At 59.5% G+C, this 18,208-nt stretch overlaps 6 protein-coding genes across 6 annotated transcripts; 3 read left to right on the forward strand and 3 right to left on the reverse strand.

Annotated features, from left to right (window-relative positions):
* Positions 1-2,779: 2,779 nt before the first annotated feature.
* On the reverse strand, positions 2,780-4,030 carry A1Q1_02571 (uncharacterized protein; the record flags this gene model as incomplete). The annotated part of the gene is made up of 3 exons (XM_014323833.1): positions 2,780-2,904; positions 3,467-3,807; positions 3,870-4,030. The coding sequence occupies 3 exons, from the start codon at positions 4,028-4,030 to the stop codon at positions 2,780-2,782; spliced, it is 627 nt and encodes a 208-aa protein (XP_014179308.1).
* Positions 4,031-4,822: 792 nt separating this feature from the next.
* A1Q1_02572 (putative glutaminase) lies at positions 4,823-6,385 on the reverse strand (the record flags this gene model as incomplete). Its single annotated transcript, XM_014323834.1, has 1 exon — positions 4,823-6,385. The coding sequence occupies one exon, from the start codon at positions 6,383-6,385 to the stop codon at positions 4,823-4,825; it is 1,563 nt and encodes a 520-aa protein (XP_014179309.1).
* Positions 6,386-8,022: 1,637 nt separating this feature from the next.
* On the reverse strand, positions 8,023-9,899 carry A1Q1_02573 (asparagine synthase (glutamine-hydrolyzing); the record flags this gene model as incomplete). The annotated part of the gene is made up of 2 exons (XM_014323835.1): positions 8,023-9,638; positions 9,731-9,899. The coding sequence occupies 2 exons, from the start codon at positions 9,897-9,899 to the stop codon at positions 8,023-8,025; spliced, it is 1,785 nt and encodes a 594-aa protein (XP_014179310.1).
* Positions 9,900-11,067: 1,168 nt separating this feature from the next.
* A1Q1_02574 (uncharacterized protein) lies at positions 11,068-12,356 on the forward strand (the record flags this gene model as incomplete). The annotated part of the gene is made up of 2 exons (XM_014323836.1): positions 11,068-12,169; positions 12,238-12,356. The coding sequence occupies 2 exons, from the start codon at positions 11,068-11,070 to the stop codon at positions 12,354-12,356; spliced, it is 1,221 nt and encodes a 406-aa protein (XP_014179311.1).
* A 1,806-nt stretch (positions 12,357-14,162) lies between these two features.
* A1Q1_02575 (uncharacterized protein) lies at positions 14,163-15,974 on the forward strand (the record flags this gene model as incomplete). The annotated part of the gene is made up of 3 exons (XM_014323837.1): positions 14,163-14,609; positions 14,945-15,320; positions 15,409-15,974. 3 exons carry the CDS (start codon positions 14,163-14,165, stop codon positions 15,972-15,974), a joined length of 1,389 nt encoding a protein of 462 aa, XP_014179312.1.
* Positions 15,975-16,777: 803 nt separating this feature from the next.
* A1Q1_02576 (uncharacterized protein) lies at positions 16,778-18,152 on the forward strand (the record flags this gene model as incomplete). Its single annotated transcript, XM_014323838.1, has 4 exons — positions 16,778-16,926; positions 17,125-17,182; positions 17,335-17,580; positions 17,757-18,152. The coding sequence occupies 4 exons, from the start codon at positions 16,778-16,780 to the stop codon at positions 18,150-18,152; spliced, it is 849 nt and encodes a 282-aa protein (XP_014179313.1).
* Between the last annotated feature and the right edge of the window lie 56 nt (positions 18,153-18,208).

Genomic DNA, 18,208 nt, shown 5'->3' on the forward strand with positions numbered 1-18,208 from the left:
TGAACGCGAGGTTGCACAGCAAGCCTGGCGAGATGGGTGGTGGGAGTCAAGTTAGAGGTGGTGGGTGAAGAAGAAGAAGAAGAAATGGGGATCGGGGGAAGAATCTCTTTTGACCTGCGCAAGAGCAGCGAGCCCGGCGACTACGCCTCTGCAGCTCCTACTGGCTGGCTTACGCTAGCTCATTACTCTCGTCTACCCCAGGCCCTTAATCCTCCGAAGCCCTGTCGGGCTCATCGCGTGGGCGTGCACGCCGCCCGTGCAGGCCGAACAATGCTGCAGGCTCTTCACTGTCAGCTGCTAACTAGAGATGGGTGTGCAGATGGCTGACCAGGTAAATGACAGTCCACTGAATGGGGTAGCTCACATTTGGGCATACCGCTTCAGGGTCAACGTCGCCACCACTAAATAAAAATCAGACGCGCCATCACACCTCTCTTGTCCGCGTCCCTCGGCTCGCCCGCCTTGGCTTCTTGGACCGCCTTGGGTCTCCTTGGCTCGTCGTCGGCGCCTGTAGAGCCCTTGGTCTGCAATATCCAGGAACTTTGATTACGGCCTCACCCTGCCGCTGGCCAGTAGGAGAGTGTCGCGCAGCAGTCACCCAACTCCCTTGGACGAGCATTGCGGTGGTTGAAACGTAACGCAGCTTAGGAGCCGTTGACGACGGCCCCTAGTTAAGGCGGTGTGCAGTCTCGGGTGGGCGAGGGACAAACCAAGTGGGTCGACGAGCGCTGGAATCATGTTGGCAGGCTGACGACAGCATGTTTGCGGCTGACATAGCCCACCGGTAGGCAGCTGCGAAGAAGCTTATCCTCGGAGCATTGTGGGGAAGCCACGGAGCCTGTTGCAGCCGGTGCACGGCTTGACGGTGACGACCCGCTCGAGACGAGCACCGCGCGCGCAGTGCTTTAGTGCGATCTCTTGTCAGGAGCATGACGTCGGCGGCTCCACGGACGCGGGGTCCGGGTGTTCCGGGACGTTCTGAGGGATCCCTCAGACAAAACCCACCGGTTAGTCAGACATTTCTGTGCGTCTAGAACAAAGAAGGAGTAAGCTTGAGAGCTTGAGAGCGACCCAACAAACCCACGAACAAGCTTGATCGTTCTCGGTCCTGGTGACTGACAGTCACACACTCGCCACGAGACATGCATGCTCAGCGCATACGGCACACCAGCTGCAGCGGAGCCAAAAGATAGATGGCTGCTCGTTGCTTGTTTACCTCTGTGGCTCAGGAACAAGTGTCCAGATCTACATGTGCGTGTGCTTGGCTCGTTTGATGAACTCAATTCCAGTGCTAATTAAAGCCAGCCTGGCAACGACACCATGCTCGGCACACTTTGCGTGCTCTCCCACTGGCTCCGATCTGCAGCTGTCCGTGACAGTGGTGTGACCGTGCTCAAGAAGAGCGGGAGGCGACGAGGGGTATCCACACTTATTCGGCCCTTCAGAGAGATGAGTAGGAGGCGGACGGTGCAGTTAATGCTGGGCTGCGGGGTGCGAAGTCTAATGCGTGACGTTTGATAGTAGTGAATGTGTTTAAGAAAAGAGGGTCGTACACTGGTTGCTGGACGCTAGTCGCTTGGGCTCACTTGACCATTGAGGGGGTGGTCAGCCTTCTATCCTCTCCACGCCATGTTCTCCACGGACGTCTCGGCGACGGCGGTGGCCCCGCGCCTGGCAACTCGGCCCCTTCCAGAAGTAGAAATATCGCAGGCTGGAGGCTACAGACTGACTGAATAGAGATGAACGCCATAGGGCCTCATCCTCCGTTCAGATTCGATCGAGCTCAGCGGCGGCGATGGCGAGCACCTGATTGTTTGGGCTGACGGTCGGAGGGACGTGGCTCTTACGTAAGACCACCTCGCTTCTGATTTACATAATCATCCCTCCATCGATGAGGCGCCACCGCTCTGTGCCAAGGAGAACAGCTGCAACGAAGTCGTCGTGCGGCGAGCTCTGAGGCGGATGGTCAAGGCAGAGCACGCAGGGGATGGTGGCCTGGTGACTTCGGCACCACACGCCAGATCGATCCTTTGCATGCCGCATCTCTCTGCAGAAAACAGTCCCTAGCTAAGTTCTCAAGGCATTTCTCACCCTCACACGCTGCACCAACCGCCTCGTCCGATGTGATGACGGTTACGTGACAAGCCCCACAACTGAGGCTCTTTTACGGTGCACACTCCATCTCCCAATCCTGGTTGGTGTTGGAGTCCACGCACCTCCACAGCTGGACGTCTCCGCTCATATAATTGCCGTCCTTCACATCAAGGCACATCACTACTGGTCAGCGCAGAGTGGAGGGGCAACTTACGAGTCTCAGTAGGCCCAACGGTGAGAGAACCGCGGCCGTCGGTGGTAAGGTGATAGAACTTCTGCCATTCGTTGACCCCATCGCTACACTCGGTGATGGAGGCGAGATCGCCATTCTTCGGCGGTGTGGATGTAGCTGCTGTCAGATGCGCCCGGGAGACGACCTACCATTGGCAGCCATGCAGCGGCCGTAGTTCAACTGGTTCTGGAGCACCCAGGTGTCCGTCGCCTCGTCCTGAACCCACTTCCAGTACGTGCCGCCCTGGCCGTTGCAGCGCTCCCTTACATTAGCTGAGCTATCACATTTCCACTCACATTCTCAACTTGAACTCGTAAGGGGGTGTTTTCTTCGTCGTCACATAGTTTATGCAGTAGTTGGGCTGGCCAGCGGGGTGGATCAAGACTCTGGTGGGAAATGGCACGAGTTTGAAGTCCGCCATCGCCAGGGTGGCGAAGAGCACAGATAGGTAGGTTAGTTGGAGCATAGCGTGTAGGGTTTCAGGTCGGCGGACACGAGCTTGTCCTGGTCTTCAGTGATCATTTTGTACAAACCAGGCTGGATCCTCAGTGTCTTGGCACCGTGGTCGATCCCTGCGACTGCGGATCATATGACCAGCGCTGCTCGGATCGATCCGACACCGCGAGGAAGTGATGATGCCACAGGAGACGGCAGAGGACGGAAGCAAGAGTCGCAATGTCCGAGGCACCCACTTCTCGTCGGCGCGTGAGTACGTACGCAATTATCTACCCTGCTCTCCACATTCCTTCCAAAGCTCAGCTACTGTACGTCACGTTCGGCGACGGAGACAATGTGCAGTGCATCAGGTGCAAATAAGCAGTTACAGAGCGCATGGGTCAGGGGGTGCTTTCGGCGTACGAAAGGCCTCTGCGTACTTGTGGCGGACGTCTGGCTCTCGCTCTCGCTGAGTTTTGAGCTAATGCATCACGGGCTAATGTTCGAGTCATATTGTTCGATGTCACGTTCACAGTCTTGTCAGACTCGCCGGCTTCGGAGGCTATAGGGGTTCGACGACCCATTGCTGGTTCGTGTTGCCGCCGACGCAGTACCACATCTGCACGATGCCCTTGTACAAGTCACCATTTCGAATGTCGAGGCATTGCTCTGGGGATCAGTGAGAACTCAGACACCGACACCCACCTTTCTGCTCTCCGGTGCTGGGGTCGATCATGGGGTTGCCCTTGATCTGGTTTCCGCGGAGGTACCACGACTGCCCCTGGTCGACCTGGGCGAGGTAGCAGACGTCAAACTTGAGCGGCGAACCGGCAGTACCGCGCGGGGGGTACGGATCGTTGCCGATAACTGGAGCGTCAGTGCAGCAAGCATTGGAACCCACAGTATCGGCTCGTGACGCAGAAACTGTAGTAGGTCGAGGGCCCCTCGTCGTCGTCGGGTACCTCAATGTCTGCAGCGGCGAGGTTTTGGAGCAGGATCGTGTCCTTCCCGCCCTCATTCGTGCGCATCCAACGCCATTGCTGATGCTTCGTATTGTCGTAGCAGGGCTCGCTGCGGTCAGCCGGTCTTCTCGAGCTGAATCACCCACACAAGGATGCCGAGCGTGTACTCCGAATCTGCCTTTACGTTCTCGGCGCCGGGGACGCTGAGGCAGTAGCTTGGGTCGGAGGCGGGGTGGACGAGGAAGCCGCGCGGACAGACCGCCGCTGAGACGGCAGTCAACGCAGAGAGGAGCACGGGGAGCAGCATAACAGTTTGTGTTCGTGGTTAGTGCAGTAGAGTCGATGAGGTCGGTGAGGCGTCTCTGCAACTCATTTCTGTGGGCCATTAATCATTGATCGAAGAGTGGAGTCGGGTGACTCCGAACGACGTTCCATAGGCACCATATCGACCCCACTGAGTTCGGGTCCGATGATCAAACGTTATCTTGGCCGATTGAATGGGTCCATAGTCTTGTCCTTCGTCATTCTCCCCAAATCGTGCGCTGTTCTCGTCACCGAGCCGCCTTCACCTTTCGTTACGAACGTCGGCAGGGTGCATCTCCGCTAATTCAGGTCAGCTGGTTCTGCGGTCTAGTAGACCTTGGCCTCGGCTTTGGCAAACCGAAGCGCTTCCTTCCATCATCCTATGCACCCTGTCATCAGCACGGAGCCTGCCCGGTCTCCGTCAGTTTCCAGCACTGAAAAGCATCGGAGAGCATTTGACCCGCAGGCGACTGACGGGCCTGCATCCGCGACGGGCCTGCATCCGCCACAGGCAGATAAGGGGGACCGTGTGAAACCATGGATCTAGCAATAGCTTCCTCCGACCTGGCGCTGGTCAAGCCGGACATTCCAGGTATCCCACAGCACCGAGAACGAAGCAGATGCACATGCTGAAGTGGCGTCCGCGGAAAACAACCCAACTCGGGCTTCGAACATGATGCCTGTCGTCCCCTGCCCAAATTGCACACGTAAGGCGGCCAATTTCCTAAGCGCGTAACGTGAAACCGCTGCATACAAGTCATATTAATGCACACAATCTATAAACCATACCAAACAACTAAGAGTGGGAGGACTGCTTCGGGATATCCTTCGGCTTGGACTTGCCATTACTCGCCCCCGTCCCCTCATGACCGGTGATATCCTTAATCTCGTCCGAAACATCAGGCAGAGCGACGCGGTGCCAATCAGCAAACCTCGACAGATCATCAATGACCGCGTCACAGGGGCACTCAGCGTCGGGATTGTTGTGGTCGTCGACGAGGTCCAGGAGATTCTCGGGGTCGACGACGAGCACCTTGAACCCGGCCTTGCTCAGGCGTTTAATGGCTTCGCGGATCATCTTGCGTGCGACGCCGTCGATGGAGTACACCTGCCTCAGGTCGACGACTACGGCGTCGACGGAGCTGTTGCTCAGCGCGGATCGCCGCGAGAGGATACGCAGCACGCGTTCGGCGGACGTGAATGTGATGGTTCCCTGGAGACTGAGGACGCCTGCCGTGTGCTGCGCCTTGCCGCCGGATGCGAGGGCGTCGGCACACTCGGGCGACTCGAGGATGTAATGCCGTCGCACGACGGAGCGGGACGGCTCCGGCGCGTGCATGATGTGCAGGCCCATGTCGTCGCTGAGCTTCTTGCACATCCTCACTCCGCGGACCGAGTTTCCGTGCGTGTCGAGCCGGGGCGAGAAGGTCGCAATCCCCAGCTGGCCCGGCAGCGCGCCGAGGATGCCGCCCGCCACGCCCGACTTGGCCGGGAAGCCGATCTGCGACACCCAGTCGCCAGCGCCGTTGTACATCCCACACGTCATCATGACGGAGAGCACCTGGCGCACGACGTCGGGGCGGCACACCCTCTCCCCCGTGATGGGCTGGATGCCGCCATTCGCCAATGTCGCGGCCATGAGCGCGAGGTCGCGACAGGTGACGCTAATGGCGCACTGGCGCGTGTATCCGTCGACGACCTCGAGAGGCTCGCCCGAGATGACGTGGTAGTTGCGCAGCATATTCGCAATGGCGCGGTTACGGTAGCTCTCCTTCATTTCCGAGGCGTAGATCTTCTCGTCGATCTGGAGCTCGCGGCCTGCAAAGGCGCTGAGACCCTTGCGGATCAGCTCGAGGCGCTCGGGCTCGGAAATGTCCGGCGGGCCCACGAGCGTGTGCGTCAGGATCGCGCCGGCGTTGATCATGGGGTTCAGCGGGCGGCGCGTGTCGCTCTCGAGCGACAGTTCGTTGAACGCCTCTCCCGAAGGCTCGACACCGACACGCTGCGTAACGTACTGCAGCCCGTGGTCCTCGAGCGCGAGCGCGTACACGAACGCCTTGCTGATGGACTGGATGCTGAACTCGACATCGGCGTCGCCGGAGCTGTACACGAATCCGTCGACTGTCGAGATACACACGGCGATACGATCGGGATCCGCATTGGCGAGTTCGGGGATGTAGGAGGCGTTCTGGCCGGGATTGTCCACTGAACAGAACTCCATCACGGATTTGAGATAGTCGCTGACTGGGGTCTGCATCTTGGCGCCCTTGAAGGCGACGTTTGAGCGCGAGGGACCGCATCCGTCAATCTTGCGGCCGATACCGTCCACCGTCCGGACATCGGTGACGGGCGGCGACATCGCCATCGGCGCGGGTGTTGGGCTGCCATCAGCATGGTCCAGGTGTGAGCCAGCTTACAGGTCATCTGCGGGGCGGAAGGCGGTGGGACAGCTCATCTCGGTGAAGGAGCGGGGCGCGGGCTCAGTGAATGAGCGCACTGGCGAGGAAGATGGGGAGTAGGGAGCCATGGCTGGTCTCTTGTTGCTGTATTTTATTGCTTTGCGGCGACTTGATCTCTTGGCGGGAAGGACTAGGGTCGGTGTTCGGTGATCTGCGATGGGTCTAGAAGGTAACCGTGAATCGTGAAAGAGAGCCGAGAAGGATTAGTCAGTAAACGTTGCCGTTGAGAAGATGGATGCGATTCAATTTCTTGGCATGCTTCAAAGTCCATCGCATATGCTCAAATGCTCGGCTGCGCGCTGATTGTATGTTTCATTTCTAGGGGGTGACGTCAATCCGATCTCTGCAGTGAGCCTGGGCGCCGATTCCAATGTCCTGATTTGCTAATGGTCCGATCCTCCGATCAAAGGTCCACGGCTTGACGACGAGTGTTCATGCTTTGCAACGTTTGTCACCTAGACACCGCAAGCATGGCGGGCCGGCGGACCGTAGATAACTGGTGTCACCATCACTGGTGACCCACAAATACAAGCTGCGGTGATCGCTGGAAGTCACTGTCAGCACGGACTAGAGATCTTGAGATCTACGCGGTCCGTGGCAAACCAAGTAACCGCCGCCGCTTAGCCGCGCATACCGCTTAAATGCACCGCAGCGAAGCGGAGTCACTATGCCGACTACTAGCCTTGGCCACCGATTACCCCGAGCCTAATTTTCCAATTACCACCGACCATGAAAAGTAGTGAAATTTGGCAATTAGGTGATAGTCCGCGATCCGAGTCGGATCAATGCACACCAGGGGTTAGTCACAGTTGGGTCAGTGGCGGGCGGACGGTGGCGATGTTTCGCGGTATCTGGTTGAAGGAAGGTGAATGTGGTACAGCATACAATTTTGTTGCGAGGCATCCCTTGTCAAACACAGAGTCACCTTGGATACGAGCCAGAAGTTCTACATCGGATGTCGGGCCGGACTGGCTTGTGGGGCAACCAGCTTCCAGTATTCCGGCTGATCGCGTTGATCCGAAGTGTTGAGGTCCGTGAGCAGCTGAGGCTTGGCATGCACACGCCAATGCGCGACGCCACCGCTGAGGCCTATCAGATTGCACAGAGCTGGAAGGTCAGTGCTTCTCAGAACGCCGTGCCTGTCTATGTGGCGGATAATGAAGAGGCTACCAACACCACTTGATAACCTCTGTAGACACAGATTGACGCGAGGCAGGATAACGGCTTACACGAGGCACACCGGCTGACATGAGGCAGCAAGGCTTGGCGGATGGGCACAGGGCCGGTGCGGGGTCAGTGGCGGACGCTCGGTAAAGCAAGCTGGCATCGTAACAATAATGCAACATGCATCTGGGAGTGACAGTACAGATACGTGATATCTATGGCCGTTTGTGTGGCCGTTTTTGTTGTGTTTACCATGCAAGCCTGACTATGACATGACATGATTAAGCGTCCCAAATGAAGAAAGATACTCTAGATGTGGATTGCGGCGTGCAGTGGTCTGCACGCCAGCAGAGCCAACGGTGCGCTAAGACGTTTAGGCGCCGTTGACCTTGGGGGCGTCGTCGAGGGCGGCGTTGTGGATGGCGACAGCGCGTCCGGAGGGGTCAGACGAGACACCCCACTCGGACTTGGGGATCCAGCGGACGGCGGTCTGGGCGGCGGCGTCAGAGGGGAACTGGCCCTCGAAGATGTCGCGGATCCAGTACGCCTCCTTGGTGTCGGGGGTGGAGATGGGCCAGCGCTCGGCAGCCTTGGCCATCTGCTCGTCCGAAACGACCTCGGCGGCGTGGTCCTTCATACCGTCGATCCACGAGTAGCCGACACCGTCCGAGAACTGCTCCTTCTGGCGCCACAGAATCGACTCGGGGAGGTACGGCTTGCCCTCGGGGGCGCAGTCGAAGGCCTTGCGGAGGATGTACTTCTCCATGTGCGGGCGTCCGTCGGCGTCCTTGGTCTGCGAAGATCCCTTGGAGAACATCTTGGCGGCAGGGTCGACGTTCATGGCGACCTCGAGGAACTTCTTGTCCAGGAACGGCACACGAGCCTCGAGACCCCAAGCCATCGTCGACTTGTTGGCACGCAGGCAGTCGGCAGTGTGGAGGTTCTTGACACGCTTGACGCACTCCTCGTGGAAGTCCTCGGCGTTGGGGGCAGCGTGGAAGTAGAGGTATCCACCGAAGATCTCGTCACTTCCCTCACCAGACAGGACCATCTTGACACCCATGGCCTTAATCTTACGCGAGAGGAGGTACATCGGCGTAGAGGCACGGACGGTCGTGACGTCGTAAGTCTCGAGGTGGTGGATAACCTCGGGGATGGCGTCGAGACCCTCCTGGACGGTGAAGGTGTACTCGTGGTGGATAGTGCCGAGCATGTCGGCCGCCTTGCGGGCGGCGACAAGGTCGGGGGCACCGGGGAGACCGATGGCGAAGGAGTGGAGCTGGGGCCACGAAGCGAGGGGGATGTCGCCGTCAGGCTTCGAGCCGTGAAGGCGGTACTCCTGGCGCTTGCGCTCCTGCTCAGCGGCGAGCTTGTCGGTCTCGCGGGCGGCGATCGAGGCAATCAGCGACGAGTCAAGACCACCGGAAAGAAGGACACCGTAAGGAACCTCGGACATGAGACGCTTGCGGACAGCCATCTCGAGGGTCTCGCGGATGGCGGTAAGGTCAACGGGGTTCTTGGGGGTCTTGCCGGGCTTGTCAGAGTCCCACCACGACGGGTTGAAGTAGCGGGTCATCTCGCCGACGTTCGAGTCGTAGTAGTGTCCCGGGGGGAACGACTTGAGGTTGTCGCACTCCTCCTGGATGCACTTGAGCTCGGAGGCGAAGTAGAGCGTCTCCGGGGCGGCCGAGTTCCAGCCCATGTAGAGCGTCGTGATACCAATGGGGTCACGGGCGGCAATGAGGCGCGAGGGGGTGACCGAGGTGTCGAGGAGAACGAACGAGAACATGCCGTCGAGCTTGTTGCACATGGCGGTGATGTCGTCCTTGTTCTCCTTGTACAGGTACATGATCGGCTCACAGTCGGAGTGGGTCTTCCACTCAGGCGGGTTCTTCAGGCTCTTGCGGAGCTCGAGGTGGTTGTAGATCTCACCGTTGACGGCAAGGAGGATCTTGCCATCGTCGGAGACGAGGGGCTGAGCGCCAGAGTCTGCCGTCAGCCAAAAGGTCCGTAAGCCAGTGCATAGCCAGTGCACAGAACTGAATTTTCCGTTCACTTGCACAGTTGAAGAAAGTACTCACCAACACCGACAATGGCGAGACGCTCGTGGACGAGAATCGAGTCTTGGGCAACGACACATCCGGACCAGTCGGGGCCACGGTGCCTCTGCTGCTTGGAGAGGGCGATGGCGCGGGGGCGGTAAGCCTGGAGGTCACCCTCCTTCTTGTAGACGCAGAAGATACCACACATAGTTGGTTGGTGATGTGGAAGGAAGAAAGAGGAGAGTGGTTGGTGGCCAGGAAATAAAAAGTCGGTCGTCCCCGCGGCGGCAGGGGTGGTTGCTTGGCTGGAGACCTGACTAGGACCGACGAGCCCAAAAGTTAAAAGCCCAGCGTACGGAGATTTCGACTTAGATCGGCCCGCCCGCCTGCCCCGCTGGGCCGCTGAAGCGCTTGCCGACGAGTCCGGCAAAAGATCCCGTTGATTCATCAGGCGCGCGCTACACCCGCGCGCCAGCCCTAGATGCGAAACCCTCTCGCAGCCCTGCCAGCCCTGGTTGCCCGCGCCAAATCGGCCATCAAGTAGGCAACCATGCCCAGCGAACGAGTCAAATTTGTGTGGTCCAGTGCATGCGTGGCGTCTGTGCGCAGACACACACACACAATGATAGGCTAGTCACGTGACACATTCTCCACGTAAGCGACACACGCAGCCTAACCCCTCCCCGGTCGTGACCAGAACGTCGCAGATCCCCGGGGCTAGGCCTAGGGCTGGGACGCATTCCGCCGCTGTATGCGGGGCCAGCGAACAACAAACGGCCGTATCACTCGGGCCACGCGGGCCAGTCGACAATCCAGCCCCTAGCTGAACCCCTGGCTCATCATCCCGCTGATAACGCCCAGTCGACTCGACACATCGTAGGCTGATATCCGATGCCCGGACGGCACTTGCGGGACAGGACGGGTGAAGCAGTAGTACGAGTCGAGGAGGACGAAAGGAGGTGTAACGTCGATAACGAACCGTGTTGTACCTTGACCGTGGGCTTATATTCGATGACCTATGGTGCTGCTCGCCTGTGGGGAGACCTTGCACCGGGGTCCGATCGCACCACCGGGCACCGGACATGACCTGCAACCATAGCACACCACCCGAGTCACGAGTCACGAGCCAGACTCACACCACCACTGCACGCAATGTATTCAACCCCACGCTCCTTAATTCTTCCCCACACTAACCCTGAGCATTGATCACACCCACACACCCACTGCTGCTGCATCGCTACTCACTCGACCAAGACCGTCTCATGTCCCCGCACCCTCATTGACCACCACCGTCCTTGCACCTACACCACCACAGCAACACCCCCAGCACACCCCGTCGCCTGTTTGCTCCTGTGCTGAGACTCCTCCATCCCACCATGCCCACCGAATCCCCGGCAGCTCCCCTCCAGGGGAGCGGCGGCAACGGCGCCGGGCCGTCGCTCCCCACCCCTTCGTCGCTAAAATGCACTTGGTGCGGCGCCGCGTCGTCTGGCCAAGCAGACGGCATCATCTTTCTCGGCCAACAGATGGAGCGTGTGTGCGCAACCTGCATGCGAACTGATCAATTCGAGCTTGGCGGTATCACGACTGGTCTTGGCCTTGATCTCGCGGGGTCTAGCAACCTCGTCGCGGCGTCTCCTTCCTCGGCCTTCGACTTCTCACGTCTCCGTGATGCGATCCGCGCGCGTGGTGCTGCGTCTGAGAGCAAGAATGAGGACGGTGCCGCATCTTCCTCGTCCCCTGCGTCGCCGCAGGAGCCCACCCCAGCTGCTTCTGTCACTCCACTCGTGATCCCGGGCTCTGCTCGTGCCCCAGCTTCGCCCACCGAGGAGACAGCCGCCGAGAGCCCGACGCTTCATTCCAAGTCTCTCCCTGCCGCCCGAACTGCCCCGTGGGCGACCGCCAACCCCACCCGGAACGCCCCCGCTGTCGCCCCGATGACGCCCGCCAAGCGCGACACTGTCGAAGAGCGTGCCTCGAACCCGCTTCTCGAGGTCGGTAGCCGGGGCGTGCCCTCGACAGCGCGCGGCTGCTTATACCCCGGCTCAGTCTTCCGCGGTACCCAGTCTTCAGGCAGGAACAGCTACGATGTGCAGATCCAGATTGCCGACGTCAACTTGAACGAGTACACGCTCTGCGGCTACCTGACCATCTGGAAGCTGACCGAGGCCCACCCCGAGCTCACGACGTACTTTGACGCCGAGATTATCGGACCCAAGTACGGCTTCGTGACCGGTCCGCGTTACGGCGCCAAAGAGCATGACGACATGCGCCACTGGGGCCGCTTTGAGGAATTCCGCCGTCCCTCCACCCGAGCCGACATTGTCCGTCCAGAGCAGCTGCTCCGCGACCCCCTCCCCGACACGAGCAGCGGCGAGATCCGCCCCAAGGAGCGCGAGTTTGTCTTTCTGCGTATCAAAGAGAAGTTCCTGGTCCCGAACCACCACGACCGCGACATCTCGGGCGCTTCGTTTGCAGGTGAGTGCGGCTAAAGTGGCATCGCGACAACAGTGTTGCAGCTTCAGCTGCACTGTTGGTTATGCTAGCTAACACCAGGCTTCTACTACGCTATGGTGGATCTGTCGCCTACGCTCGAGCCAGCGACGCCTACCTCGCCTCTGCTAAAGTCGCCACGCTCGCCCGGCCGCCGCCTCAGCTCCTCTAACACGCGACCTGAGGCCCCGCGCCGCCCTTCGGTGAGCGAGCGCCGGCAGTCCACCTCCGGTGCGCGCCCCGATGCACCCCGCCGCCAGTCGTCCCGCGCGCCTGCGCCTGTGAGCAACGACGCAACGCTGCGCGGGTACTACTTCCACTGCCTCAACCACGAGCCCTTCCAGGAACTCAGTCTCGTGCACGTCCCGTCGAACAGTGCGGGGACGTTTGAGCTGCGCTAGGCTGCGCAAGGCCGCGCGACACCGCGCGAGGCCCCGCAGCGACAGAGGATGCCGGCGGACGCAGCTTCACGACTCTGTCTGCTAGACGACTCGTCCAGCCGTCGCTCCCCCATCGCCCCGTCGATTGCCCAGCTCGCCCACTCCTGCCCATGCTCTGCAAGCTCTGCGCTACCCCGCGGCAATATCACCACTCCAACGAATATCACGCACACGCTTATCTGAAAGAATCCGGAATCATCTTGTACATCATCTTCCCCATCATCAGGGCACATCTCCATTGCTTGCCTTATCGAAACGAATCTGAATCACCCCGCCGTTGTAGTCTAGTTGTCGCAGTTAGTAGGATACAGGAAAGAGAACGAAGTGTATGCAGAGTCAGAAGTGCTCCTTTGTCGCCGCCGTTCACCAGATCGAAAGGTCGAGGAGCGATTCTCACTTTTGAACCGCTCATGCCGATCCAATCCGTGAACCATCGGTAGACCACCGTAGCCTGTGAGGGCTGAACTGGACGAGGGGTGGACAAAGAACCGACGTACCAAGGCAGATGCTGGAGCTGCGAGCTGCGGGGCTGCGGGGATTTGGTCTCTTCCAAGATGGCGTGAAGGGTAGCCAACTCCTTCGCCACACGCCCATCCTGCCACAGCCCGCACCACGAAGCTCTCCGAGACTCTGAAAGGCCGTGGGGTGGCTTTCGCTGTCGGGGCAAGGGCGCGCAAAGCAGAGTTTTGCTCCTCACACAACATGAGCCTGAACGAGTGCCACGAAGTGGGAGAGGTTTAGACTTGGAGAAGGCGGCGCGGTGGCTTCTCGAACGCCCCGTTCCTACCACCGCGAGCGTCTTGGAGTGTTCATCGGGCCGTTGATGGTCTTAGATCACTGTCTGCACTGTGACGCCGCGAGGTTAACCTGGCGGTGCACCCGGCGGTGCAGCCGAATGGCAGGGTCAACACGTCGTTCTCGGCCCAACCCCACGATTGCCACCGTAGCGGCCGATTGGGCATGGTCGATCAGCTTCTCCGCGATCTTCGCCTCAGGTGATTATCCTGAAGAGTCTTGTTGCATGCAAAGCTGCAGACACCTGATACTGCTGTCAATGCATCTGTGTGCGTCGTCTGGGGCCTCGAAGGTAGCTGCTGCACGAGAGGTAGATCACTGATGACGACTCACTTAGATGACGATTGATTTTCGCTGGGGCAGACGTGTGGCTTGGGTTGTTGTCAAACGTGGCAGTTGAAGTTTCGTAGGCTCAAAGGATGATGAATCGAAATTGCTATGATCCGTTTCAAACTGCTGCTATCTGATCATCAATCTGATATCTATGCAGCTCTAGTCATATAGTACTTTCTAGAGCCTAGAGCGCTGTAGATCTGTATTGCATCGCCGTCAGCGACGCTCACGACCGTCGGTGCAGTGACGTTGCGATGCGCCTGCGACAGTTGTTGCGGCAGAGTCAACACGTGACGCCTGCGGGAGTTAGTGGCGCAGCATGAGTGCTGCGAGGCAGACGGTCAACACTGTCGACTGACATCGACGATTGTTGATTAACAACAACCATCTCGTCTCGGTCATAGTCAACCATGCCGCCGTCAACCAGCTCCAGCGTAGGCAACGTTGTCGAGGTCGTCGACATCATGGCCATGGACTCCTGGGGAGGCCCATCTCTGACAATCTGCAATGCGTCCGGCATCGAGATCGCGGTCGTCCCACTGCTTTGGACTCAAGGAATCGCTAAGACGTACGGCGACCTGGCGGAGATTCTGGAGCCCGTCTTCGAGGATGAACGTGACCTGGGACACGACGACGACGATACGCCCTGGCAATGGCAAGTTCTGCCCAGAGGACAACTCCTGTCCAATGAGGAGAGACTGTACGCGGGCGAGTTTGTTCTGCGTCGTTCGGGCGTGCGCAGCGCGTTGGTTCCCTCGTTCGCTTCTGCACCCCCGACTTCCACGTCTCGATCGGAATCCTCCCAGGCTTCCAGCCATTCAGACAAGTCTGATGGTAGATCCGAGAAGTCCGCCAAGGTAAGACAACAGTCCATCCGGGCGGCACCAACGCATAGGCGTTCCGCGACGCGGTTGTAGGGCGTGATACCCGCTGCGTTGTGACGGGTGTTATGGAGAACGTTGAAGCAGCGCATCTCGTCTCACGCCGAGACAAGCAGGTGCGCCCAAGCTCGACTGTGATTTTGGATGCTGACCGCAGTCTCATCTGCGAGCTTCCAAGCGTGCGGGGGCGTCGTCTTTGCCAACCGCCGGCATAACCTTGTGGATTCCCATCCACAGGATGTACGACAGCCATGATATCGCTTTTTATCCGCGTGTGAGTCATGCTTGACCCGCTGCAACGCTGACTTCAGTGCAACGGTGATACGGGGGAGACCGAATTTGAGATGCCCTGTTTCATAAAGCCCACCATCACCACGCAAAATCGACCCTTCACGGCGGCGCTGGCGAAGCTCCACGGCAAGAGGATCAAGTGGGACGGGGAACGGCCAAACCACCCGTCTGCAGCGCTAGCTCGTATTCGTTACGCCCAGACACTCGGACAGCGCTTCTGCTTGATCAAGAAGGTGATAGTACCGCCTTGGAAGCCAACCCGCAGGAGCGTGCCGTCGCCAGAGGTGACGCCGCGCGCCACCAAGAGGGTCAAGCGCGACTTTACCGCTGCCGAGGATGTAGGCAGCGATTCCCCGAGCCCGAGCCCCGCTGCTCACCGCCACAGCGACCTCGAAGGTGAGTTAATGATGATGCCCTACACAACCCCGCGGTGTGGTTCCCCCTGGAATGCTGGTATATGTTAAATCACTTGGCTAACACGCAGTCGACATCGGTATCGTGCTCGCGAGCGCGATGGCTGAGCTCGGATACACCGAGACCATCGCGTCCGATTTGGCTGCGGCCGTCGCCCGCACCGAGGCCGCGGTACAGCCTACCCTTCCCCTTGGCTCCGACGTTGAGTCCGCCATCGCCGCCCACGGCAAGGCGTACAGCACTGACAAGGCGGAGCAGCTTGAGAGTGACGACGTCGGGCAAGCTTCAGCTGTTCAGACACTGATGGCTTACCCTCTCCATCAGGACGAGAAGGACGGCGCCCTTAGCCTCGAGGTCGCGGCGTCGAGGCTGATCGGCCGAGCGCTGGCTGAGGCGCAACGTCTCCTCCAGGCGCGTGACCCTTCCCTCGCCGCCGTCGACGAGGGAAACGCCCTCTGTGCTGCCGCCTTCGCTATGAAGTCGCTTATCGTCAAGGGTGTCGATGCGGGTGCCGGTGAAGGACAACCTGCTTCAGTCCATCTTCTGGCCCTTGCGGCCGAGTTCAAGTCATTGTCACCGCCGCCTGCCACTGCGTCCATGCCCGACGGTGAAGCAGAGCCAATCCCTTCTACCTGAAGATTGACGTTCAGTCTTTTAGCGTCATGCGCGTCATAAGTTGCTTCTCAAAGCCGTTCTTCTTCCCTACCACATGCCTCCTCCTTCCTTCTAACTTAACACGCGGCTCCCATAGCCCGCGCCGCACTTCCTGCGCATATAATGAAACATAAGTCATGCATTTCATCGAGATCCATCCCGCCTCGCACCGTCGTGCGGTGTCTCCTACTATCACGGTATGTGTATCGGTTTCGTTCTCGGTGCCATCAGATTTTCGGGGTGCCATCGAAGCTTGGAGGATGCCACTCCTCGATTCACGCTTTCCCACGGTCGAGAGATTAGCATCGCGGTCGGTGCTTGATCAAATATTCCCACGGTCACCAGCATGAGACACGGGCAGCGTTTTAATCTCCATCCCCGATCGATCGCTTCGGCTGGGTTTTTCCTGCGATGCCGAGTCAACGGGCAATGGCGGAGGGATGGATGGATTGGAGGAGCGCAGGAGCGCGGGAGGGATGGACCGCGGAGTGCCCGGAACGTGCAGGTATGCATGCGGTCTTCGTCGATGCGCTCTCCGTGCTCCCCATTAACACGTAACTTACGATAACTGCACGATAACTGCACTCGCTCGACTCACGATCTGGAGTCTTCCCCTCCGCCCCAACCCTCTTATCTCACCCGTGACTTTCGCGACTCACCTCCACTCTACTCTCTCCTCGACTCGCCCAAATCACATCGCACACTTTGCAGCTCGTTCCGCTCGCTGCTTTGCCTCATCGTCAACATCTCGCTCCTCGCCCCGCCGCTCGCCGCTCGTAAACAAAATGGTCAAGAACCTCGTCGTCTTCGACTTTGACTGGTCCTTCGTCGACCAGGACACGGACCGCTGGGTCTTCGAGGTCCTCGACACCAAGCTCCGCCGCAAGCTTCAGGACCGCAAGAGCGCTGGTTCGCAGTGCATGCCTGATGTTGTGTGAGTAGAGCTGCCTTGAGGCGGAGTCGCCGCATCTCCCAATGATCCCTCGCATCTCTCTGCCCCTGGTCGAAGCGATGAACGGGCTCGACGACTTCGGTTCGATGTCGATCTGTCCGAGCTATCGACGGGGGGTCTACAGCCTGACGGCTGAGGTTTGAAGCACATCGCTGCATGCTGCGCGTGCTCTGCGATCAGATCGGCGGGTAATGCCCTTTCCGAACGAGGGCGCAGGAGGCGTCAAGAGCGTGAGCACGTGTGTGCTCGGCCCGCCTCCTTTCCGTGTGCTGTTGTTGTTCCATGCTTGTCCTCCCCTATCACCGTTACCTCATCGACGGCCATGTCTGCGCTGTCTGCGTCCTTCCGTTGCATTCCACGGCATGGCCCGAGTGGCTTGTCCATTGCAAGCTCGGTACAACTCACCCCTTACCGCTCACCGCTCGCCCTGTTTCGCAGCGCGCTGACCACAGCGACGAGACTATGCAGGACCTCTTCAACGCCGGCTACAAGAAGGACCAGGTTCTCGACGCCCTGCGTCAGCTCCCCGTCCACCCCGCCATGAAGCGCGCCGTCACTAACCTCAAGAACCGCGGCGAGACCACCTTCCTGTGTCTCTCGAACTCGAACGAGGTCTACATCGGCACCATCCTCGAGGTGAGTACGGCCTTAGTTGAAGCAGGGTTGTGGGCCGATGGTACAACGGCTTTTGTCAGCCGCTCACTCGCGTCCGATGTGTCCGCCTATTGCGGTTTCCGCCCCGACACCTTGCTCTCCACCCCAGGGCCACATGCCACCCACATTCGCTCTGGTGCCTCGCTAACAAGTGACAGAAGCACGGCCTGACCGACCTCTTCGACCAGGTCATCACGAACCCGGCCAAGTGGGTCGGTGACCGTCTGCACATCGGCCGCCGTCTGCCCGCCGACGGCCCGCAGCACGGATGCACCGTCGGCTGCCTGCCGAACATGTGCAAGGGCGACGAGCTCGATGCCTGGCTCGAGGCCCATGGGGGCAAGGACTCGTTCGACAAGATTGTCTACGTCGGCGACGGCGGCAACGACTTCTGCCCCCTCCTGCGCATGCGTGAGGGCGACCTCGGCCTCGTCAGGAAGAACTATGAGCTCGAGAAGCGCATCGAGCGCGAGGGTAAGGAGAAGGGATGCAAGATTGACGTCACGCTTTGGGACCAGGCGTGGATCGTCGACGAGGTCTTCTCCAAGCTCTGAGCGCCGCTCGCGAGCCGGAGGCGAGCAAGCGGTGGCTACAGCCTCGTGTGTTGGTT

This window comes from Trichosporon asahii, assembly GCF_000293215.1.
Source record: "Trichosporon asahii var. asahii CBS 2479 unplaced genomic scaffold scaffold00051, whole genome shotgun sequence".
Taxonomy (NCBI): Eukaryota; Fungi; Basidiomycota; class Tremellomycetes; order Trichosporonales; family Trichosporonaceae; genus Trichosporon; species Trichosporon asahii.